A 17,926-nucleotide genomic window follows, 5' to 3' on the forward strand; every position below is an offset into this window, starting at 1 on the left:
GGAGGATGAGAGACACCATCAGAATAGCACCGCTCACTTTTGGAAGTGGTGAAGGCAGAAGAAATGGCTAGATTAACATGCTCTCAGAAACATACTCAACAGGTGACTAATGGCTACAGCTGAGCTTATATTTGATAAACATCCTGCTTCAAGGCTTTGCCTGGAGAGCTGGGCCCATAGACTTATATAACAATGACTGGGTCACACCCAAATCAATAACACAGAATGTTTCATAATACGCACATCTCTGATAATGTCACTCCATACCCATATGGAAAACATCTAGAAGAATTTAACAAGATTCTTATATGTTCTCCCTGGAACTTGTCAGTAATACACATGGCAGCAAATACACTTACAAGATTCATAGAAGATTCTTGTAGTATCTGACTTTAGACATAACAGAAATGCTGCATGTATTATATAAAAAAGAGACATGTAAGCTAAGCCTTCTAAGGTTTCACATACATGGGACATACACATTTCAAAGCCTGTGAATACCACTGTCTGACGTCATTGAGAGAGACGTCATGGCAGACTTTGCTTCTTATTGAAGAAAGCAGGAGGAGGAAGAGGAGAGGAGGAGGAAGAGGTGAGGAGAGGAAAGAGGATACCTAGTCAGTTGCACAACTGAATGCGTTCAACCAAAATGTATCTTCCGCATTTAACCCAACCCCTCTGAATCAGAGAGGTGCGGGGGGCTGCCTTAATCGATGTCCACATCATTGGCGCCTGGGGAGCAGTTGTTGTGGGGGTTTACTACCTTGCTCAAGGGAAGAACGGTAGATTTTTCCACCTTGCTGGCTCGGGGATTCGAACAAGCAACCTTTTGGGTACTGTCCCAACACTCTAACCGCTAGGCTACCTGCCACCCCGGAGGAGGGGAGGAAGAGGAGGAGAAGAGGATTCGAGGTGGAGGAGAGCAGGAGGAGGAGGATGAGGAGGAGAGGAGGAGGATATGGGTAATCACTTCAAAGCTGAGCCATGCCAAAAGGTTTAATAAAATAGATTTCCTTGGCAAATATTCCCCTATATCTCTCCTTATCCGTTAAATACATTTTACAGTAGGAAATGCTTACAGTTGAAATATCAGTAAGGTTACTGTACCCCAAAATCCAAAGGTTTAGCAAACACATGAATTGATCAGATAACAATGGACCAATGATTAATAATCAAGCTGCACTGCTGTCCGGTTGGAATTATGTTAGTGTATGTTCTCTGGAGTTTGGTCCAGGGGAGCTGGGCAGAGCTAGTAGGCAGGGCTTGTAGGCAGGGCTAGTAGGCAGAGCTAGTAGGCAGGGCTAGTAGGCAGGGCTAGTAGGCAGAGCTAGTAGGCAGGGCTAGTAGGCAGGGCTAGTAGGCAGGGCTAGTAGGCAGGGCTAGTAGGCAGGGCTTGTAGGCAGAGCTAGTAGGCAGGGCTAGTAGGCAGAGCTAGTAGGCAGGGCTAGTAGGCAGGGCTAGTAGGCAGGGCTAGTAGGCAGGACTAGTAGGCAGGGCTAGTAGGCAGGGCTTGTAGGCAGAGCTAGTAGGCAGGGCTAGTAGGCAGGGCTTGTAGGCAGAGCTAGTAGGCAGGGCTAGTAGGCAGAGCTAGTAGGCAGAGCTAGTAGGCAGGGCTAGTAGGCAGAGCTAGTAGGCAGGGCTAGTAGGCAGGGCTTGTAGGCAGAGCTAGTAGGCAGGGCTAGTAGGCAGGGCTAGTAGGCAGAGCTAGTAGGCAGGGCTAGTAGGCAGGGCTTGTAGGCAGAGCTAGTAGGCAGGGCTAGTAGGCAGGGCTAGTAGGCAGGACTTGTAGGCAGGACTTGTAGGCAGAGCTAGTCTGATGAAAAGACAGAGACATGGAGGTATGAGAGGTGAGATGCTGTAATTATCAGAACTTTCTTCTCCTGCTCTCTTCATCTGCAAAGTGGATTCTACTGGGATGAATTCACACCTGCCTAGCTCTGATATCAAACGAATTAGGGGAGAGAAAGAGGGGGAGGAGCGAGAGAGAGAGAGAGAGAGAGAGAGAGAGAGAGAGAGAGAGAGAGAGAGAGAGAGAGAGAGAGAGAGAGAGAGAGAGAGAGAGAGAGGAAAAAGGAAAGAGTGGGAGTGTGAAAGACAAGAGCTTTGAATAATGAGGGGTGAAAAGCGTTGCCTAGAGGGAAGAAATTATGTTAACGATGTTGCCTCTTCTGATGCAATGAAGCCCTTCTACCTGTTCCAATATGTGATGGCATGATGGAAGAGGGAGAATGGTAACCCACTGTTATGGACTGGAGATGAGTACATTGCATCTACAGGCTACAGCATATTTTTCTAAACACTTCTACATTAATGTGGATGCTACCATGATTAAGGATAATTCTGAATGAATCGTGAATAATGATGAGTGAGAAAGTTACAGACGCACAAATATCATGCGTGGTCCTCTGTAGCTCAGCTGGTAGAGCACGGCGCTTGTAACGCCAAGGTAGTGGGTTCGATCCCCGGGACCACCCATACACAAAAATGTATGCACGCATGACTGTAAGTCGCTTTGGATAAAAGCGTCTGCTAAATGGCATATTATTATTATTATACCCCCCCCCCCCCCCCCACAAAAATAATAATAACGCTAACCTCCCTTGTTATTGTAATGGTGAGAAGTTAGCATGTCTTGGTGGTATGATATTTGTGCGTCTGTAATTTTCTCACTCATAATTATTCACAATTCATTCAGGATTATCCGTAATCATGGTAGCATCCACATTAATGTAGAAGTGTTTCGAAACATATTCTATTCTTATTTACAATAAAAGTGACTCCAAAATGACAATACATTATTTACCATTAGTTTCTATTGGGCACAAAGTAATCTGAAACACAACCAAAACAAACAGCAAATGCATCTAACACATTTGAAGAGTCACAAGCTTGATGTAATATGGGACCAATTACTAAACTTGACTACTTTAATACACATAAGTGAATTTGTTCCAATACTTTTGGTCCCCTAAAATGGCGGGACTATGTACAAAAAGTGTAATTTCTCAACTGTATTGATGAAAATACCCTCAAATTAAAGCTGACAGTCTGCACTTTAACCTCATTGTATCATATCAAATCCAAAGTGCTGAAGTACAGAGCCAAAACAACAAAAAATGTGTCACTGTCCCAATACTTTTGGAGCTCACTGTATACAGTATGTGTGGGTGAATAGTATATGCATGTATCTAGTGTCCTCCTTTGTGACTGCAGGAGAACAGATAATAAGTGTTGTAAAGTCATATGCCTCTTGCCTTGATGATGATATAAAGATCTAAAGATATAAAAACGACTAAGATTAAAAGTGAGAATGAGGAGTGTGCGACAGAGTGAAATAAGATTGAACATTTAGTAAGAAAATATACTGAAGTGAAATACAATAACAGACCAAACCACTGATTAATTATGACATTCTAATCCTGACAAGATCACAATCTCTCCCTACTCCCTTAGGCTGTATTTCTGCCTCTCTCCTCCTGCACCCCCTTCTGCCCTCTGTGTGATCGGAGCAAACAGTCCACCCAGCTGTAAACACAGTCAGAGACAGGGCAAACACACACTCAGACAGAAAGCAGAGAGCGAGACGGACAGAATCCCTGATCAGCCCAGGCTCAATCCCTATTCTACAGGGGTTTCACATCCCACAACAGCAGCACTGACATAAACAGTAGGTACAACACCAGTCAGCGGTGGAACTGAAGAACAACAAGCAACAACAAAAAGCGACACTCTTCTAGAGGATTACAAAGCAATGGGTATTGAGAAGCAGAAAGCCAGGTTGGTAGCTAACAGTGTATTAAGAGAGGAATGTTAGAGACATTCCGTGTCTCGTGATGGCCAGTGGCGCTTCCCAATGTGTAAATGGCCATGTGCCTTGGCTCACGATGCGTGCTGTTGTCATGACAACGGGCTGGACGAGACACACCGTGTCTTTGTGAACTGCTATCTAAAAAGGCCCTGCAGTGCTGAGAGAGAGAGACAACTAAAATAACGTGAGTCATGTACAGACCTCACCACAAATACACAGAGAAGTGATTCAGCTCAAGGTGGGCACTAATTAAGTAATATCAACATTGACTTTAGAAAAAGGACAAGGTAATATCAGATAGACTTGCCAAGTACTACTAATTATACTGTTGTGACATACAGCACTTAACAGGTACTCTGAAACAACAACAAAAACTTTAAAAACAATGACGACAAGCCTAGGAAATGTAACATTAAAAAGCACTAAAACGTCCGAAAATACCCTCCTAGAGGTCACCCTATCAAGAAACATAAATATAGCACTCTGTCTGAAACTTGTGGAGGTCAAAATCATTACATTCTCATGGACACGCTATGTTAGGAAACACTGACGTTAGTGACTCTGTGATCTGCGTCTCTGGGGATCCAGGCTGGGACCAGCTGGGACAGGACAGGACAGAGAGGGAGAAAGAAGCCTCATAAAATGGCTGTATGGGCTAGGGTCTCGGACAGTGAGTCTGACGGGTCCCTCAGCAGGCAGGCAGGCAGGCTACCAGGAGGACTGGAAGTCTAATTTAAAACCCAGCGCCTTTCCTGCAGCTGTGGCCCAGCCCAAAATGGAATCACACAACGCAGGCGAAAGAACAGGATCAAAGAAAGCGAGAGAGAGAATGACAGAGACCAGGAAATGGCGCATCCAAAACTTTTTTCTAAGTTCATGTGTCCTTTCCACCAACCTAAATGTCAATACTCTCTGACACACTCACCCACAATAGTCTCTCTGACACACATACTCCCAACACACACTCTTACAGTACGCCAAGGCGCCCTTTCCGGACCGGGTGCCAAAACACACTCACCAAAAGTGTCAAGCTTTTAGGTTTAGCCAGATCTGTCTTACCATGCCGGGCCTGCGATACCTGTCGGTCTGCTCCATACCGCGTTCGCCACACCACGGCAAACCAGGGGGGCAAAGCCACAATCCACACCAACGAACAGCAGTGTGTGTGTGTATGTGCGTGTGTGTGTGAGAGAGAGAGAGACCGTGACGGCAAGTGTGTAAGTCCAAAAGTATGTGTGTGTGTGTGTGTCTAAAAGAGAGAGTTAGAGCCAGAGAGAGAGTACTGTATGTGTGAAAATAGGAGAGTGCTCTCCTAACCCCCTAACCCTCCTAACACACACCCCCACCACCAAGAACCTGAACCTTGTGTATGGAGGAAGGGAGAGGGGAGTGAGGGAGCTGGGACTGGTGACGGGAGGTGGGGTGGGGGGGGTCGGGTTGCAGGACTTGTGCTACATTTGCAAACTGGGGAATTATATTTAGCCCTGGCAGGACAGAAACAGGGCCGTGAAACGCAACGCAGCGAGCTCCAGAAGGAGGCTTGGTATGCAGCCGTCAGCCATTCAATGCCCCCACTAACGTAGGGCTGGGGCAGGAAAACCCCCTTTCCTCTATCCTGCTCTCTCTATACCCGGAACAGGATATCAAACAAGGGGATTATATGGGGTTAGAGGGGAGGAAGTGAATAGATGGGCGGGGGGCGGGGGGCGGGGGGCGGGGGGCGGGGGGCGTGAGGAGGGAGGGGTGAACAGTGTATCAGTGGCAGCAACAAGGACATCCAGTGCACAATAATATGACAGCACACTTGGAACCAGTCAGCACCCAGGAGGTGAGGAATTTATTTTCTAACCAGTCAGTCAGTCAGTCAGTCAGTCAGTCAGTCAGTGAGAGTATCCTCTAAAGGCAAGGGGTATAAAACCGACAACTTTCAAGGCCACACAGGTTTATTCTCAAATCTGTCTTTGATTAAGTTCAGGCAACAGGTGGCATACCTGTTCCAGCTACACAAACTAGATACAATACCTACTAACTTTAAGTGTTGCACTACAATGGATTATTTCATCTTCCACTATCATGAACTAATGAAAATGTCACTTCTTCTTTAGATCATACTCAGTTCCTTATGTAATGATCATACTTCTTCATCAATCTGAAAGCAGATAAGGGAACTTAGATCAATTCAAGTAGTCAGCAGATAAGTGAAGACAAGCCGGCAGATTAGTGAAGAAGATGAATTGATTTTAAACTCTTTGGCCCAGCGAGGCAGCCAGCCAGCCAGTCAGCAGTCAGTCAGTGTTCAAATGGCTCCAGCCTGCTAAACTAAGGGCCCGAATCAATCATATCTGCTTTAGTCGACATCCGCATAGCTGATGTTTTGACGTGTTGGAGGTGGAACTGCGTTGGAGCTGTCCAATCCACAAGCGGCTCCCCGCATTATACCTAAAGTGGACAAAGCCATTGGCTGCACGGAGTCGCACTAAGAGAAATCCCATGCAGCCTTGTTTACAAGTTCGAACACTGGAATGTGAGATGTAATCTACGCCTCGATTAGTCTGATAGCAATCCTGATTATTTTGTTTAATGATTTTCAATTTGAGCGTCATTATTTCTATATAGCCTACACTTTCTCATTTTAAATTTCTAACGCAAGTGGAACGGATGTGGCTTCGTGACAATGACCACAAGAGCAGCTGCTCACCGATTTGACAGCTCCAATGCAGTTCCACCTCTGACACCGCCAAAACATCAGTAGTGGCGTAGCACATTTTCGCAGGGCCCCCCGCAAGGTCTGAGCAATTCTAATTCTAACGTTAGATTATTCAAATCATTTATGTTATCCAAATCTCCAAACTTTTTTTATTTTGTTTTATAGCACATTTAAATGCTACAGGGCTGATTTCTTTAGCATTTTGGCATGTTTTTCTAGATTTAGAACATAAAACAACATTTATAAAGCAAACCCTTAGGTCTAGCACAGCAAATACTTCAATTGCTTAAGCATATGTTGCAGAACAGTGATTAAAATATTTTTTTCAGAATCTTAAGGGGTTGACAAGCCACTGACAGAGTTGACAACAGATACTTAAAACAAACATATTTTTGCCTCTCAAAATAAAAGTTAAATACAAACATTTGTAAAATATGGAAAATGATTCATTTGAAAATCCATAATAAAAACAACCATTATATTAGATCTTTCAGCACTCTGATGGAGTTGACGTTAGACAAAAATCTGACGGAGTTGATGTTTTACGGAGTTGACAAAAATGGAATGTTTCTTCTTCATTCAATGGTATACACACTAGCAATTTGTTTTTTCCTCAGTTGCTTTATGACTCTAAAACCTAATTAAATGTAACATATCTGAACCAAAATTAACATTCTAATTGTAATCTATCAGGCAGATGGAGTTGACAGTTTATGGTTGTGACCATGGTGATTCCAATATTGTTTGTTTAAATCTGTCATAAGTAGAGAACTTTACAGACCATGAGTGGTCTTGTTGCACTACATGTAATGAGGACATGAATAAGGGGTCCTTATTGTATAGCTGACCCTGCTCATTCCTGATTAATTTTAGACGAATCTGACACTGTTGACCAAATCTCTGGACACATCTTTTAAGAATCACAATTTTGAAAATAGTTTTATTTTAAGTTACAATAAAGATACTTTTTTCAGTTAATATCCATTATTGGCATTTATTTTATTTTTTTTACACTTTTTTAGAGAGTTTGAAATTGGGATCCTTTGCATTTCCAGGCATAGAGCCAACATGGAAATGTATAATATTGAAAGTAATTCCAAATAAATGTAAATTTTAAGCACAAGAAATACAACAAAAGTCCCAACTTTCATGAATTCCTGAGCTAATTTCCTGCTATTCTACACATTTTGCCATGAGACTGAGACTGAGAGAAAAGTGAATTTCCTGTAATAATAATTTTAAAAAATCATGGCTGATCAGATCAAGCCTTAACCGGCGATAGCCGACATGTGTTCATATATGGGAGGGGGGGCAAAGCTTGTGGGGGGTGGGGGTGTGTGCTATGCCAGTGAACATCGGGGTGGAGGGCAGAGGGAGCCCACAGCTCTGGTGTCTCTCTATTCCACCAGCAGAGGGCAACCTCTGACACTGTGACAGGTGCCTCACCATAGCGACGCAAAAGTGGTTGACTGACTGGTGATGAACAGGCAGCCAGATAGCCAGCCAGGCCACAGCATGAGGAACAGATTGCCAGAGACAGGCAGCCAGGCGGGCTAGTATTCTCAGAACCACTCCCAAGTGTCAGCCACTCAGACTAGTGTTCTGTTCCCTCTCCTCACAGAGAAGCTGCCTAATGCCAGGCTGCACAGACAGAAGGAACATACACCATAGCAGGATTTCTCTCCCACACAGCTGAGAAAAATCATCAGGGCGAAAAACAATGAATGAGGAAAAATGACTAACTGCCACTAAGATGGAGGAAATTGTAACTATCGGTTTATCAAATTCTCCTCACTCAAATGAGCCGAGGTGATTTTAGGGTGTATTGTTATTAAGATAGGCTCCATCCTGTGAACATTACGGTCAGAGAATTTCATTTATTTGTCCTGAACTTTCTTTTACCTAATGCAAGTCGCCCCCTCTATTGTGAAACAGCCAATTGACATGACCCTGGTGCCGTCAAAAATAATATTCTGTGATTCAAATAAAATAAAATAAAATTTGTCACATGCGCCAAATACAACAGGTGTAGACCTTACCGTGAAATGCTTAGTTACAAGCCCTTAACCAACAATGCAGCTCTAAGAAAAATAAGTGTTAAGTAAACAATAGATAAGTAAAAAATAAAAGCAGTAAAATAACAGTAAAAATAACAGTAGGGAGGCTACATACAGGGGGTACCGGTACAGAGTCAATGTGCAGGGGCACCGGTTAGTCGAGGTAATTGAGGTAATATGTACATGTTGGTATAGTTAAAGTGACTATACATACTTAATAAACAGAGAGTAGCAGCAGCGTAAAAGAGGGGGTGGGGGGGGGACAATGCAAATAGTCCGGGTAGCCATTTGATTAAATGTTCAGGAGTCTTATGGCTTGGGGGTAGAAGCTGTTAAGAAGCCTTTTGGACCTAGACTTGGCGCTCCGGTACCACTTGCCGTGTGGTAGCAGAGAGAACTGTCTATGACTAGGGTGGCTGGAGTCTTTGACACCGCCTGGTATAGAGGTCCTAGATGGCAGGAAGCTTGGCCCCAGTGATGTACTGGGCCGTACGCACTACCATCTGTAGTGCCTTGTGGTCGGAGGCCGAGCAGTTCCCATACCAGGCAGTGACGCAACCAGTCAGGATGCTCTCGATGGTGCAGCTGTATAACTTTTTGAGGATCTGAGGACCCATACCAAATCTAAAAGTCTCCTGAGGGGGAATAGGCTTTGTTGTGCCCTTTTCATCATGACCTAATAGTGTTGGACTGACGCAGTTGCTCTGAATGGTAAAACAAGAAAACTGAACCCCAGCGAATGAGCCCTCAGGGATGCCAGATTTGATTATGGTCCTTCACTGACTGTGTTGTGTTGGGGGTCAGCTCATCTCATGTCTCTATAGTAGTATAGCTGGAGGGCATTGCCGGACAGTCCACTATATTGATCACAAAAACTCATCTGAATATGTGTGTGTGTGTGTGTGTGTGTGTGCATGTGTGTGTGTGTGTGAGAGAGTGAGAGAGTGAGAGAGAGAGAGAGAGAGAGAGAGAGAGAGAGAGAGAGAGAGAGAGCGCGAGAGAGAGAGAGAGAGAGAGAGAGAGAAGAGAAATAGAGAAATACATGGATAGATAGAGAGAATTGAATCCTCAAATCATCTTCAGTCAGCCCAGACATTGTAACAGCGATGAACAATTCCAAACAGGCAAGGAGGTGACAAGAGGTGAATCTGATCTACATCTTGTGTCTTTCACATCCATATTGCCTCTTCTTTCCCAGGTTACAATCACAGCTAGTAATGGTGCTCATTACTACATGCCTGCCACTCCCTGTGTATCTAAAGTACTATATTATTGCATACACACACTAATCCATCTAAACATCCTCTCCTCCTCCTCCTCTCCATCCCACTGCGCCTGCACAATGGGGGGAGATTCAGTGTGCCGGTTGCCATGGAAACCAGGCCAGTGTACAGGCTCCACCGCTGGCTGATTGTGTGACAGTGTGTGTGTGTGTGTGAGACTAAAGCTTAGAGTGTTCAGCTCGCAGTTGCGCAAGAGGGGGCAAACATATACAGTGCAGCTAGCTACATACATAGACATAGCCTATCTACATAGTGCATTATGACATCTAAATACAGTGTTTCCTGCAAATTCAGGTTGTATACAGGTTGGTATGCTGAATATTATCATCAATCATGAACAGGAAACCTCTCTCAGCATTCATGTTCCTATGGCTGTTTAAAAGTCACCATGTCTGGTCACAGAGAACCAGTCCGACATAATCACATATGGGCCTTGGTCAAAAGTAGTGCACTGAATCGGGAATAGGATGCCATTTGGGACACAACCACTTCAATGGCCCCTCCTACGGTACATTTCAGGCTCAGAGCAGACTTACAGAGAGTTAATGAGGAGATGTGCCAGTGAGTAGGGGAGGGAGGGGGAGGGGTGCAACAGAGGATGAAGCTAGCTAACCTTTAGAATCCACAGGAGGGCTACACTCCCTGTGTTCACTGCCAAGAGAGGGGAGTTATTTTTTTGAGTGACACCCATAGCGAGCAGGTTAATGTCATTTGGCAGGGGCGAAACCTTTCCTCTCTCAAATGAAGAGGTCGGGGAGGGAAAAGGGGACGCATGGTGGCATGACACAGGACCGCTTTAATAAAATGTCATGTCCGCATGATGAGCTGTGATGGAGGTGACACGTGTGTCACCTTAAACCCCTTCCCCTCTCTCCAGACCCCCGGAAAGGAAGTGTCTCTGTGTGGTAAGTTATGTTCATTTCCCTCATGGAGACATATTTCCTAAAGCCTGTCTCTGCTGCTGGAGAATAGCAGGCTCCCATGGGCTCACCCTGACAGTGTTGATGATCAATGCACTACAGGGATCCGGGGAGGGCGCGTTGTGGTGTGCTGGGGAGGGTATGAGCCCTACATGAGGACCCGGAACCAGGACATGACAATCAGGACTGGGGAGAGCCATCTCCTGGAGTCCCTACCAGACATTCTCTCACTCTCCGTCTTGTTCTTATCCAAGCTTCATCAATCTGACCAGTTTATTGTTGATTGTCACGGTTTCGGCCGAGGCTGCTCCTCCTCCTTGTTCGGGCAGGCTTCGGCGGTCGTCGTCCCCGGAGTACTAGCTGCCACCGTTGTATGTTATTGATGTTTGTTTGGTTTTGTCTTAGTTGTACACCTGTTTCTGTTTAGTGTTAATTATGTGTCCTATAAGTTCTGGTTTTGTTAGTCGTGTGTTGTGTGTAATTATCCGCCTGTCAGCAGGTGCTGTATTGTTTGGCTCCATTGTTTTGGAGAGTTTCGCACTTGTGTGCGCACTTATTTTGTATTTCGGTGTTTACGCACGGTGTGCGTAATCGCTCGCCTCCGGGCTCTTTTGAGGCCCGTTTGTATTTTTCTTGGTCGTCTACTAAAGTGTGTTGGACGAAGCTTCTGTGTCCTGCGCCTGATTCCTGCACCACATCCACATTCAGCTATTCTTGACATTGATTAATAGTGAAAAACATTGAGTCCTGAATAGGTGGGGGGGGGGGGGGTGTCCACTGTGGAGGACTGCAGAGGCATCAATTGTGTTTATGAGAGCAACATACAGTGAGGGAAAAAGGTATTTGATCCCCTGCTGATTTTGTACGTTTGTCCACTGACAAAGAAATTATCAGTCTATAATTTTAATGGTAGGTTTATTTGAACAGTGAGCGACAGAATAACAACAACAAAAATCCAGCAAAACGCATGTCAAAAATATTATAAATTGATTTGCATTTTAATGAGGGAAATAAGTATTTGACCCCCTCTCAATCAGAAAGATTTCTGGCTCCCAGGTGTCTTTTATACAGGTAACGAGCTGAGATTAGGAGCACACTCTTAAAGGGAGTGCTCCTAATCTCAGCTTGTTACCTGTATAAAAGACACCTGTCCACAGAAGCAATCAATCAGATTCCAAACTCTCCACCATGGCCAAGACCAAAGAGCTCTCCAAGGATGTCAGGGACAAGATTGTAGACCTACACAAGGCTGGAATGGGCTACAAGACCTTCGCCAAGCAGCTTGGTGAGAAGGTGTCAACAGTTGGTGCGATTATTTGCAAATGGAAGAAACACAAAATAACTGTCAATCTCCCTCGGCCTGGGGCTCCATGCAAGATCTCATCTCGTGGAGTTGCAATGATCATGAGAACGGTGAGTAATCAGCCCAGAACTACACGGGAGGATCTTGTCAATGATCTCAAGGCAGCTGGGACCATAGTCACCAAGAAAATAATTGGTAACACACTACGCCGTGAAGGACTGACATCCTGCAAAAGCACATATACAGGGCCATCTGAAGTTTGCCAATGAACATCTGAATGATTCAGAGGAGAACTGGGTGAAAGTGTTGTGGTCAGATGAGACCAAAATCGAGCTCTTTGGCATCAACTCAACTCGCCATGTTTGGAGGAGGAGGAATGCTGCCTATGACCCCAAGAACACCATCCCCACCGTCAAACATGGAGGTGGAAACATTATGCTTTGGGGGTGTTTTTCTGCTAAGGGGAAAGGACAACTTCACCGCATCAAAGGGACGATGGACGGGGCCATGTACTGTCAAATCTTGGGTGAGAACCTCCTTCCCTCAGCCAGGGCATTGAAAATGGGTCGTGGGATGGGTATTCCAGCATGACAATGACCCAAAACACATGGCCAAGGCAACAAAGGAGTGGCTCAAGAAGAAGCACATTGAGGTCCTGGAGTGGCCTAGCCAGTCTCCAGACCTTAATCCCATAGAAATTCTGTGGAGGGAGCTGAAGGTTCGAGTTGCCAAACGTCAGCCTCGAAACCTTAATGACTTGGAGAAGATCTGCAAAGAGGAGTGGGACAAAATCCCTCCTGAGATGTGTGCAAACCTGGTGGCCAACTACAAGAAACGTCTGACCTCTGTGATTGACAACAAGGGTTTTGCCACCAAGTACTAAGTCATGTTTTGCAGAGGGGTCAAATCCTTATTTCCCTCATTAAAATGCAAATCAATTCATAACATTTTTGACATGCGTTTTTCTGGATTTTTTTGTTGTTATTCTGTCTCTCACTGTTCAAATAAGCCTACCATTAAAATTATAGACTGATCATGTCTTTGTCAGTGGGCAAACGTACAAAATCAGCAGGGGATCAAATACTTTTTTCCCTCACTGTAAATGAGGGGTGACAGAGATAGGACAAGGAAAAAAGAAATAAGACAGCTATTGCACAGATGAGACGGGAAATAAGGAAATGAAAGGGGGAGGAGTAAGAGGATAACAACTTGTATTGTAAGTCAAACTGCAGAGAGCTTTGATGGTTGGGTGTGAGTGACCATGTGAATGTGTTTGGGTTACTTATATGAGAACCCTCTCATACTGATCCATCTGGGCCATTCTCACCTATGAATCTCTTGAACTTATCACCAGAGGAATCAGGCAAGTATAGTATAAGGTACAGTATAGGTACAGCATAAGGCGAATAGGGGGTCTTACCTGCCGAACAAAGCTGTTGGAGGTGGTGTCAGAGGAGGTGCTTCCATCGGAGCGCTTGAAGCGGCTCTTCCGCTTGGAATACTTTCCCTAGAAGGAAGGAAAATAAGGAGACAAGAAATCAAAAAGAGGAAGCTTCACAAAATAAGTCTTAATAAATAGGACACTTGAACAAAGTTTCGTTCACAAACATCTTTTCTGTTATGAACATTATGAAACCTCCCAGCTTTGTTCTAGCGGTAAATTAATCTCAAGACTTTAAGTCCACAAAATGCAATTGTTTATGATACTGTAACTATGATCAGGACAGCATCAGGGACATTGCAGACAATGACCAGAACAGATGGAGCGCTACCAGAGATGGGAGTTAAGAGGAGACAATGTGTCCTGAGCTTCTCCCAGCACCAGTAGACTCCACCATCTTAGCTCAGCTTCATGTTCAACCTCCATTACTTGTCATTATTCATGTAGGATGGGACCCTGTAATCTGATTGGCTGATCCCTGGCAAATGGCCTATCCGGCTTGGGCAGGGCCCTCCATTACATTAGAGCCCACCCTGGCCACATCACCATGGATACGCAGTGCCGGCTAATTGCATTTGTTGGCAATCAGAAAGCCTGAAGGATCAGACTGGTGGGTTGTGCCGCTCCTGTGTGTACAGACGGACAGGGACCACTGCCTAAGCTGAGGCCACAAGAATAGTACACAGGAACATACAATACACTCACACACACACATACTGTATGCATGAATATGTGCAATGTTCAAACGTAGACAACCACATGGGACATATTCCTGCATTCAAAAACATGATCAACCTCTCAGAGCCATGTTGTCTTTCATGTACAAAATCATGCTCCCATTATGAGCACAAACTGTACAGTATGCCGCCACACACCTGCTCCCAGCAACCCAACCACCCCCACCTCCACACACACTCACACGCAGGCAAGCATGCACACACGCACACACCCACCCACAGCTATGGCCAACTTTATCAGACCACTACACTTTACTACAGTTCTAATCGGAATACTCCTCAGTCTGAGGTATGGACCAGCTGTTAGAGAGTTTGAGCCGAGGTCCAGTCCAGCTGTAGTCCAGCTCCCTTCTCATCTCTCATCATCCCTGACCCGGGCACTGTAGTCCACAGAGGTATGGCTCTGCCTGTGCTGACAACCTTTAAACAAATGTGCCCTCAACAGCCGCTACAACCCTGGCCCGGACATGGGCAGCATCCTCTGTGGTCTACACACGATTTCTGCATCCTTGACAGTTGAGTTGTAGGGGATGAGGGGGGTGTGGGGTGGGTTGTATTGAGCTGGCCACGAGGAGAGGGTGGCTACAGTAAAGGTCAGGGAAATGCCATACAGGGGACATAGGGAGGGGAGGTTTCCTGTTGGTAAACAAACTCCAGGGCTAAGTGACTAATTAGAGGGGGGGGGGGGGGGTGACGCGAGCGCTGCTCTGTTAGACAGGAACTGTAAACTGGGGAGGGATGGGAGGACAAGCATGTGGTGTGTCTCTGTCTTCTAGCTTTAACAGAGCACAGTAAAACATTCTCCAGGCAAACATACAGCAACAGCACTCCTCCGCTGGTGCTGCCTGCAGAAGAACAAACACAATCTATAATCGGAGTTATCGTATTCAGGCATGATTTGGATCAGTTCAGCATTCTCCGGCGCCTGCTCATATATTTCCGTCTCTATTGGGGTTGGTTGTTGCCATTCAGTGTTGCTGAGGGCCAGGGGGGCCTTTCCTCCAGGATATTACTAGTGTGGTCCAAAATGGCACCATTTTCCCTATAGAGCGCACTGCTTTTGACCATGAGCCACAGGGCTCCCTATGTAGGGAATATGGTGCCATTTGGGACGCAACCTACAAGTGTGGTCCCCCGGTCGTCTCTCCACAGCTGAGTTATAAATATGCCAGCGTGACCCGCCCTGCAGGTCTGTGCGAACTTTATATCTAATTGATCCGAGTGCCACACACAAACCCTTCCCCGCCACATGACACAAGGAGGGGGTCCATCTGTCTCTCAGCACAGCACTAACACACAAGGGATAGAAATCTGACAGCTAAAGAGAGAGAGAGATAGAGAGAGAGAGAGTGATGGAGAGATAGAAAGAATGATGGGGAAGGGAGAGAGAGATGGAGAGATAAAGAGTGGGAGAGTGAGAAGGAGTGCAGGATGCATACTTGGCAAGGCTTGAGGCATTGGGTTGTATACAGTATGTGTTGTTTTTCTGTGATGTCGTGGTTTCCGTGGAGAGACAATGATGGAGTTTGGCGTGGGCGGGTTTGTTCTGGTCATTCTCATATTTCATTTCTTCATTCGATTTTATGACCAATCATGCCCACATAACCAGTGATATCATATACTGTAACTTCCTGAATGCCATTTATAGCTACAGAAAAAGTTACATTCTGAACATGTTGTGTAAGAAAACATTGCTTGAGCACAGATATAGCAACTATCAAAAGCCAGTATGCTGTTTTCTAGAGGGCAGAATAGGCGTGTCTCTAAGGGAGGGTATTATAACACATGATATGGTAATTATGTGTGATCTTATTCCATGAAATGTGTCTGCCAGTGTGTATGGCATTCATCCCCTCTCATTTCAGAAAAAGTTTGTTAATTAATCCACAACACCTTGATGCCATGACAGTTCCTCGCAGCAAAGAAATAACAATGCAATACCTATGAGTATCAAGCCATTTAAACAGAATTACGTGTCCTTACTCCTACATGAAGGCAAAACGGATGAGAGAGAAAATTGTGTCTACTGTCCACACAGCCCATTAAGACGTCGGCGGGGCTTGCATCAATTGGGGACTTCATCCATCTAGTAACATGTAGCACATAGCGCTAATTGCAGAAAGGACATCAGAGTTCGTTCATCAATCATCATTTAGCATAAGCCTACAATAATTGGCAGCTTTGTGGAATTGTTGCATTTTGTTTACTACACCAAAATAACAATGAAAGCGAACCATCAAATGGTCAAACCAAAAATGGTAATTGTCATGTCATAAATAACACACATTTTTCAACAAATATTTAAAAAAATTATGTCAGAGCCTATAATTCCTGTGGTTCTATTTGAAAGTGGAACAACAGCAGCAGCTGGTAACGAGAAACGGAAGAAGAAAATCCGTCCAAAGGGACACACAGCAGCCACAGTTAATGACCATATTAGTGGCCCTCTGTGACCAAACCAATGCTTTTACTATAATAGATTAAGAATACATGATCATTACTTGGTTATTACCCTGGTTATTAGACCTATTAATACAGTTCACATAAACGTTTTTTTGATCTGGGAATTATAGCCTACTCCATGAAATCTTATTCGCAGCTGGTTTGATAGCATAAATAGTAGGCTATAATTCCCAGATCAAAAAAACGTTTATGTGAACTGTATTAATGTGATATCATATACTGTAACTTCCTGAATGCCATGAGCCACAGGGCTCCCTATGTAGGGAATACCCCCCCCTCCCCCTCCCCCATAACCATTTTTTATCACTAGTTATCAGAAGTTGAATGCACCAATTTGTATGTCGCTCTGGTTAAGAGCGTCTGCTAAATGACTTAAATGTTAAACGTTAAATGTTAAATGTTTGACATCGTTCACCTGCTTTCCTGCTTGTATAGTCCCTGTTATGACAAGTCAAACTGTGGACTGTCAAAATGTCTAAACAAAAGCTTCAGCAACAGGCTGACTGACTCCATCAAATCTACCGTGATGATTTCCCGGGCAGGATTGAGTTGTAGCCTATTCTGCTTACCTGTGCGTGTGGATGTTGATCAAACATGTCCATTTGGATCTCCTGGGTTGAGGTCGAAGGCGTCCTGGACATACTACTTTTCTGTACCATTGATTTACTTTTTCAATTATATTTTCTAATTCATATATTTATGATGATATCGCTATAGTAATTGCCAACGAAGATAATTACTTGCCGTTGTTTCCCCGAGGGTGTTTCCCAAGCGTAGTACAATAGCAACAGCTGCGTCGTCTACAGCCTATCCTTGCGCACCAGCCTCCGTTTCCTCGCGCAGAAGATACGGACCGTGCGCTGCACTCGAGATTCCAGCTGCGAACGTAAGAGGTCCACGCCCCATTGACCAGGCCCCACCCTCATCACTGATCAATCAATGAGAGACCAACCACGGAAGGGATGTCTTGTGATTGGGTAATGGGTAAGGCAATTAGCATTGGTTGCAACCTGGTCTAACCACAGATGATATCCACATTTTTAGATGCTCACCTCTTTTCATGTGGCACTGTAGCCACTTGTTGGCAGTGGTACATTAGCCAATACATGTAGCCTGTTGGCTTACTGCTTTTTTTTATATACATTTTATCTGTCACATCACTCACTTCATCTTAATACAATCAGAAAAACATGAAAAGCATCAATAT

General features: G+C 44.8%; 1 protein-coding gene across 1 annotated transcript in view; it reads right to left on the reverse strand.

Moving 5' to 3' along the window:
• Positions 1 to 17,378, reverse strand: part of LOC311103683 (voltage-dependent L-type calcium channel subunit beta-1-like) — a gene marked incomplete at both ends in the record, with an annotated part of 38,655 nt that extends 21,277 nt beyond the window's left edge. The window contains 2 exons of the mRNA XM_084145298.1: positions 13,499 to 13,585; positions 17,289 to 17,378. Of these exons, the coding sequence (XP_084001424.1) occupies positions 13,499 to 13,585; positions 17,289 to 17,378 (177 nt within the window). The remainder of the gene's footprint in view (positions 1 to 13,498; positions 13,586 to 17,288) is intronic.
• Positions 17,379 to 17,926: the final 548 nt, after the last annotated feature.

The sequence above is a fragment of the Coregonus lavaretus genome (assembly GCF_964263955.1).
Source record: "Coregonus lavaretus genome assembly, chromosome: 28".
Lineage (NCBI taxonomy): Eukaryota > Metazoa > Chordata > Actinopteri > Salmoniformes > Salmonidae > Coregonus > Coregonus lavaretus.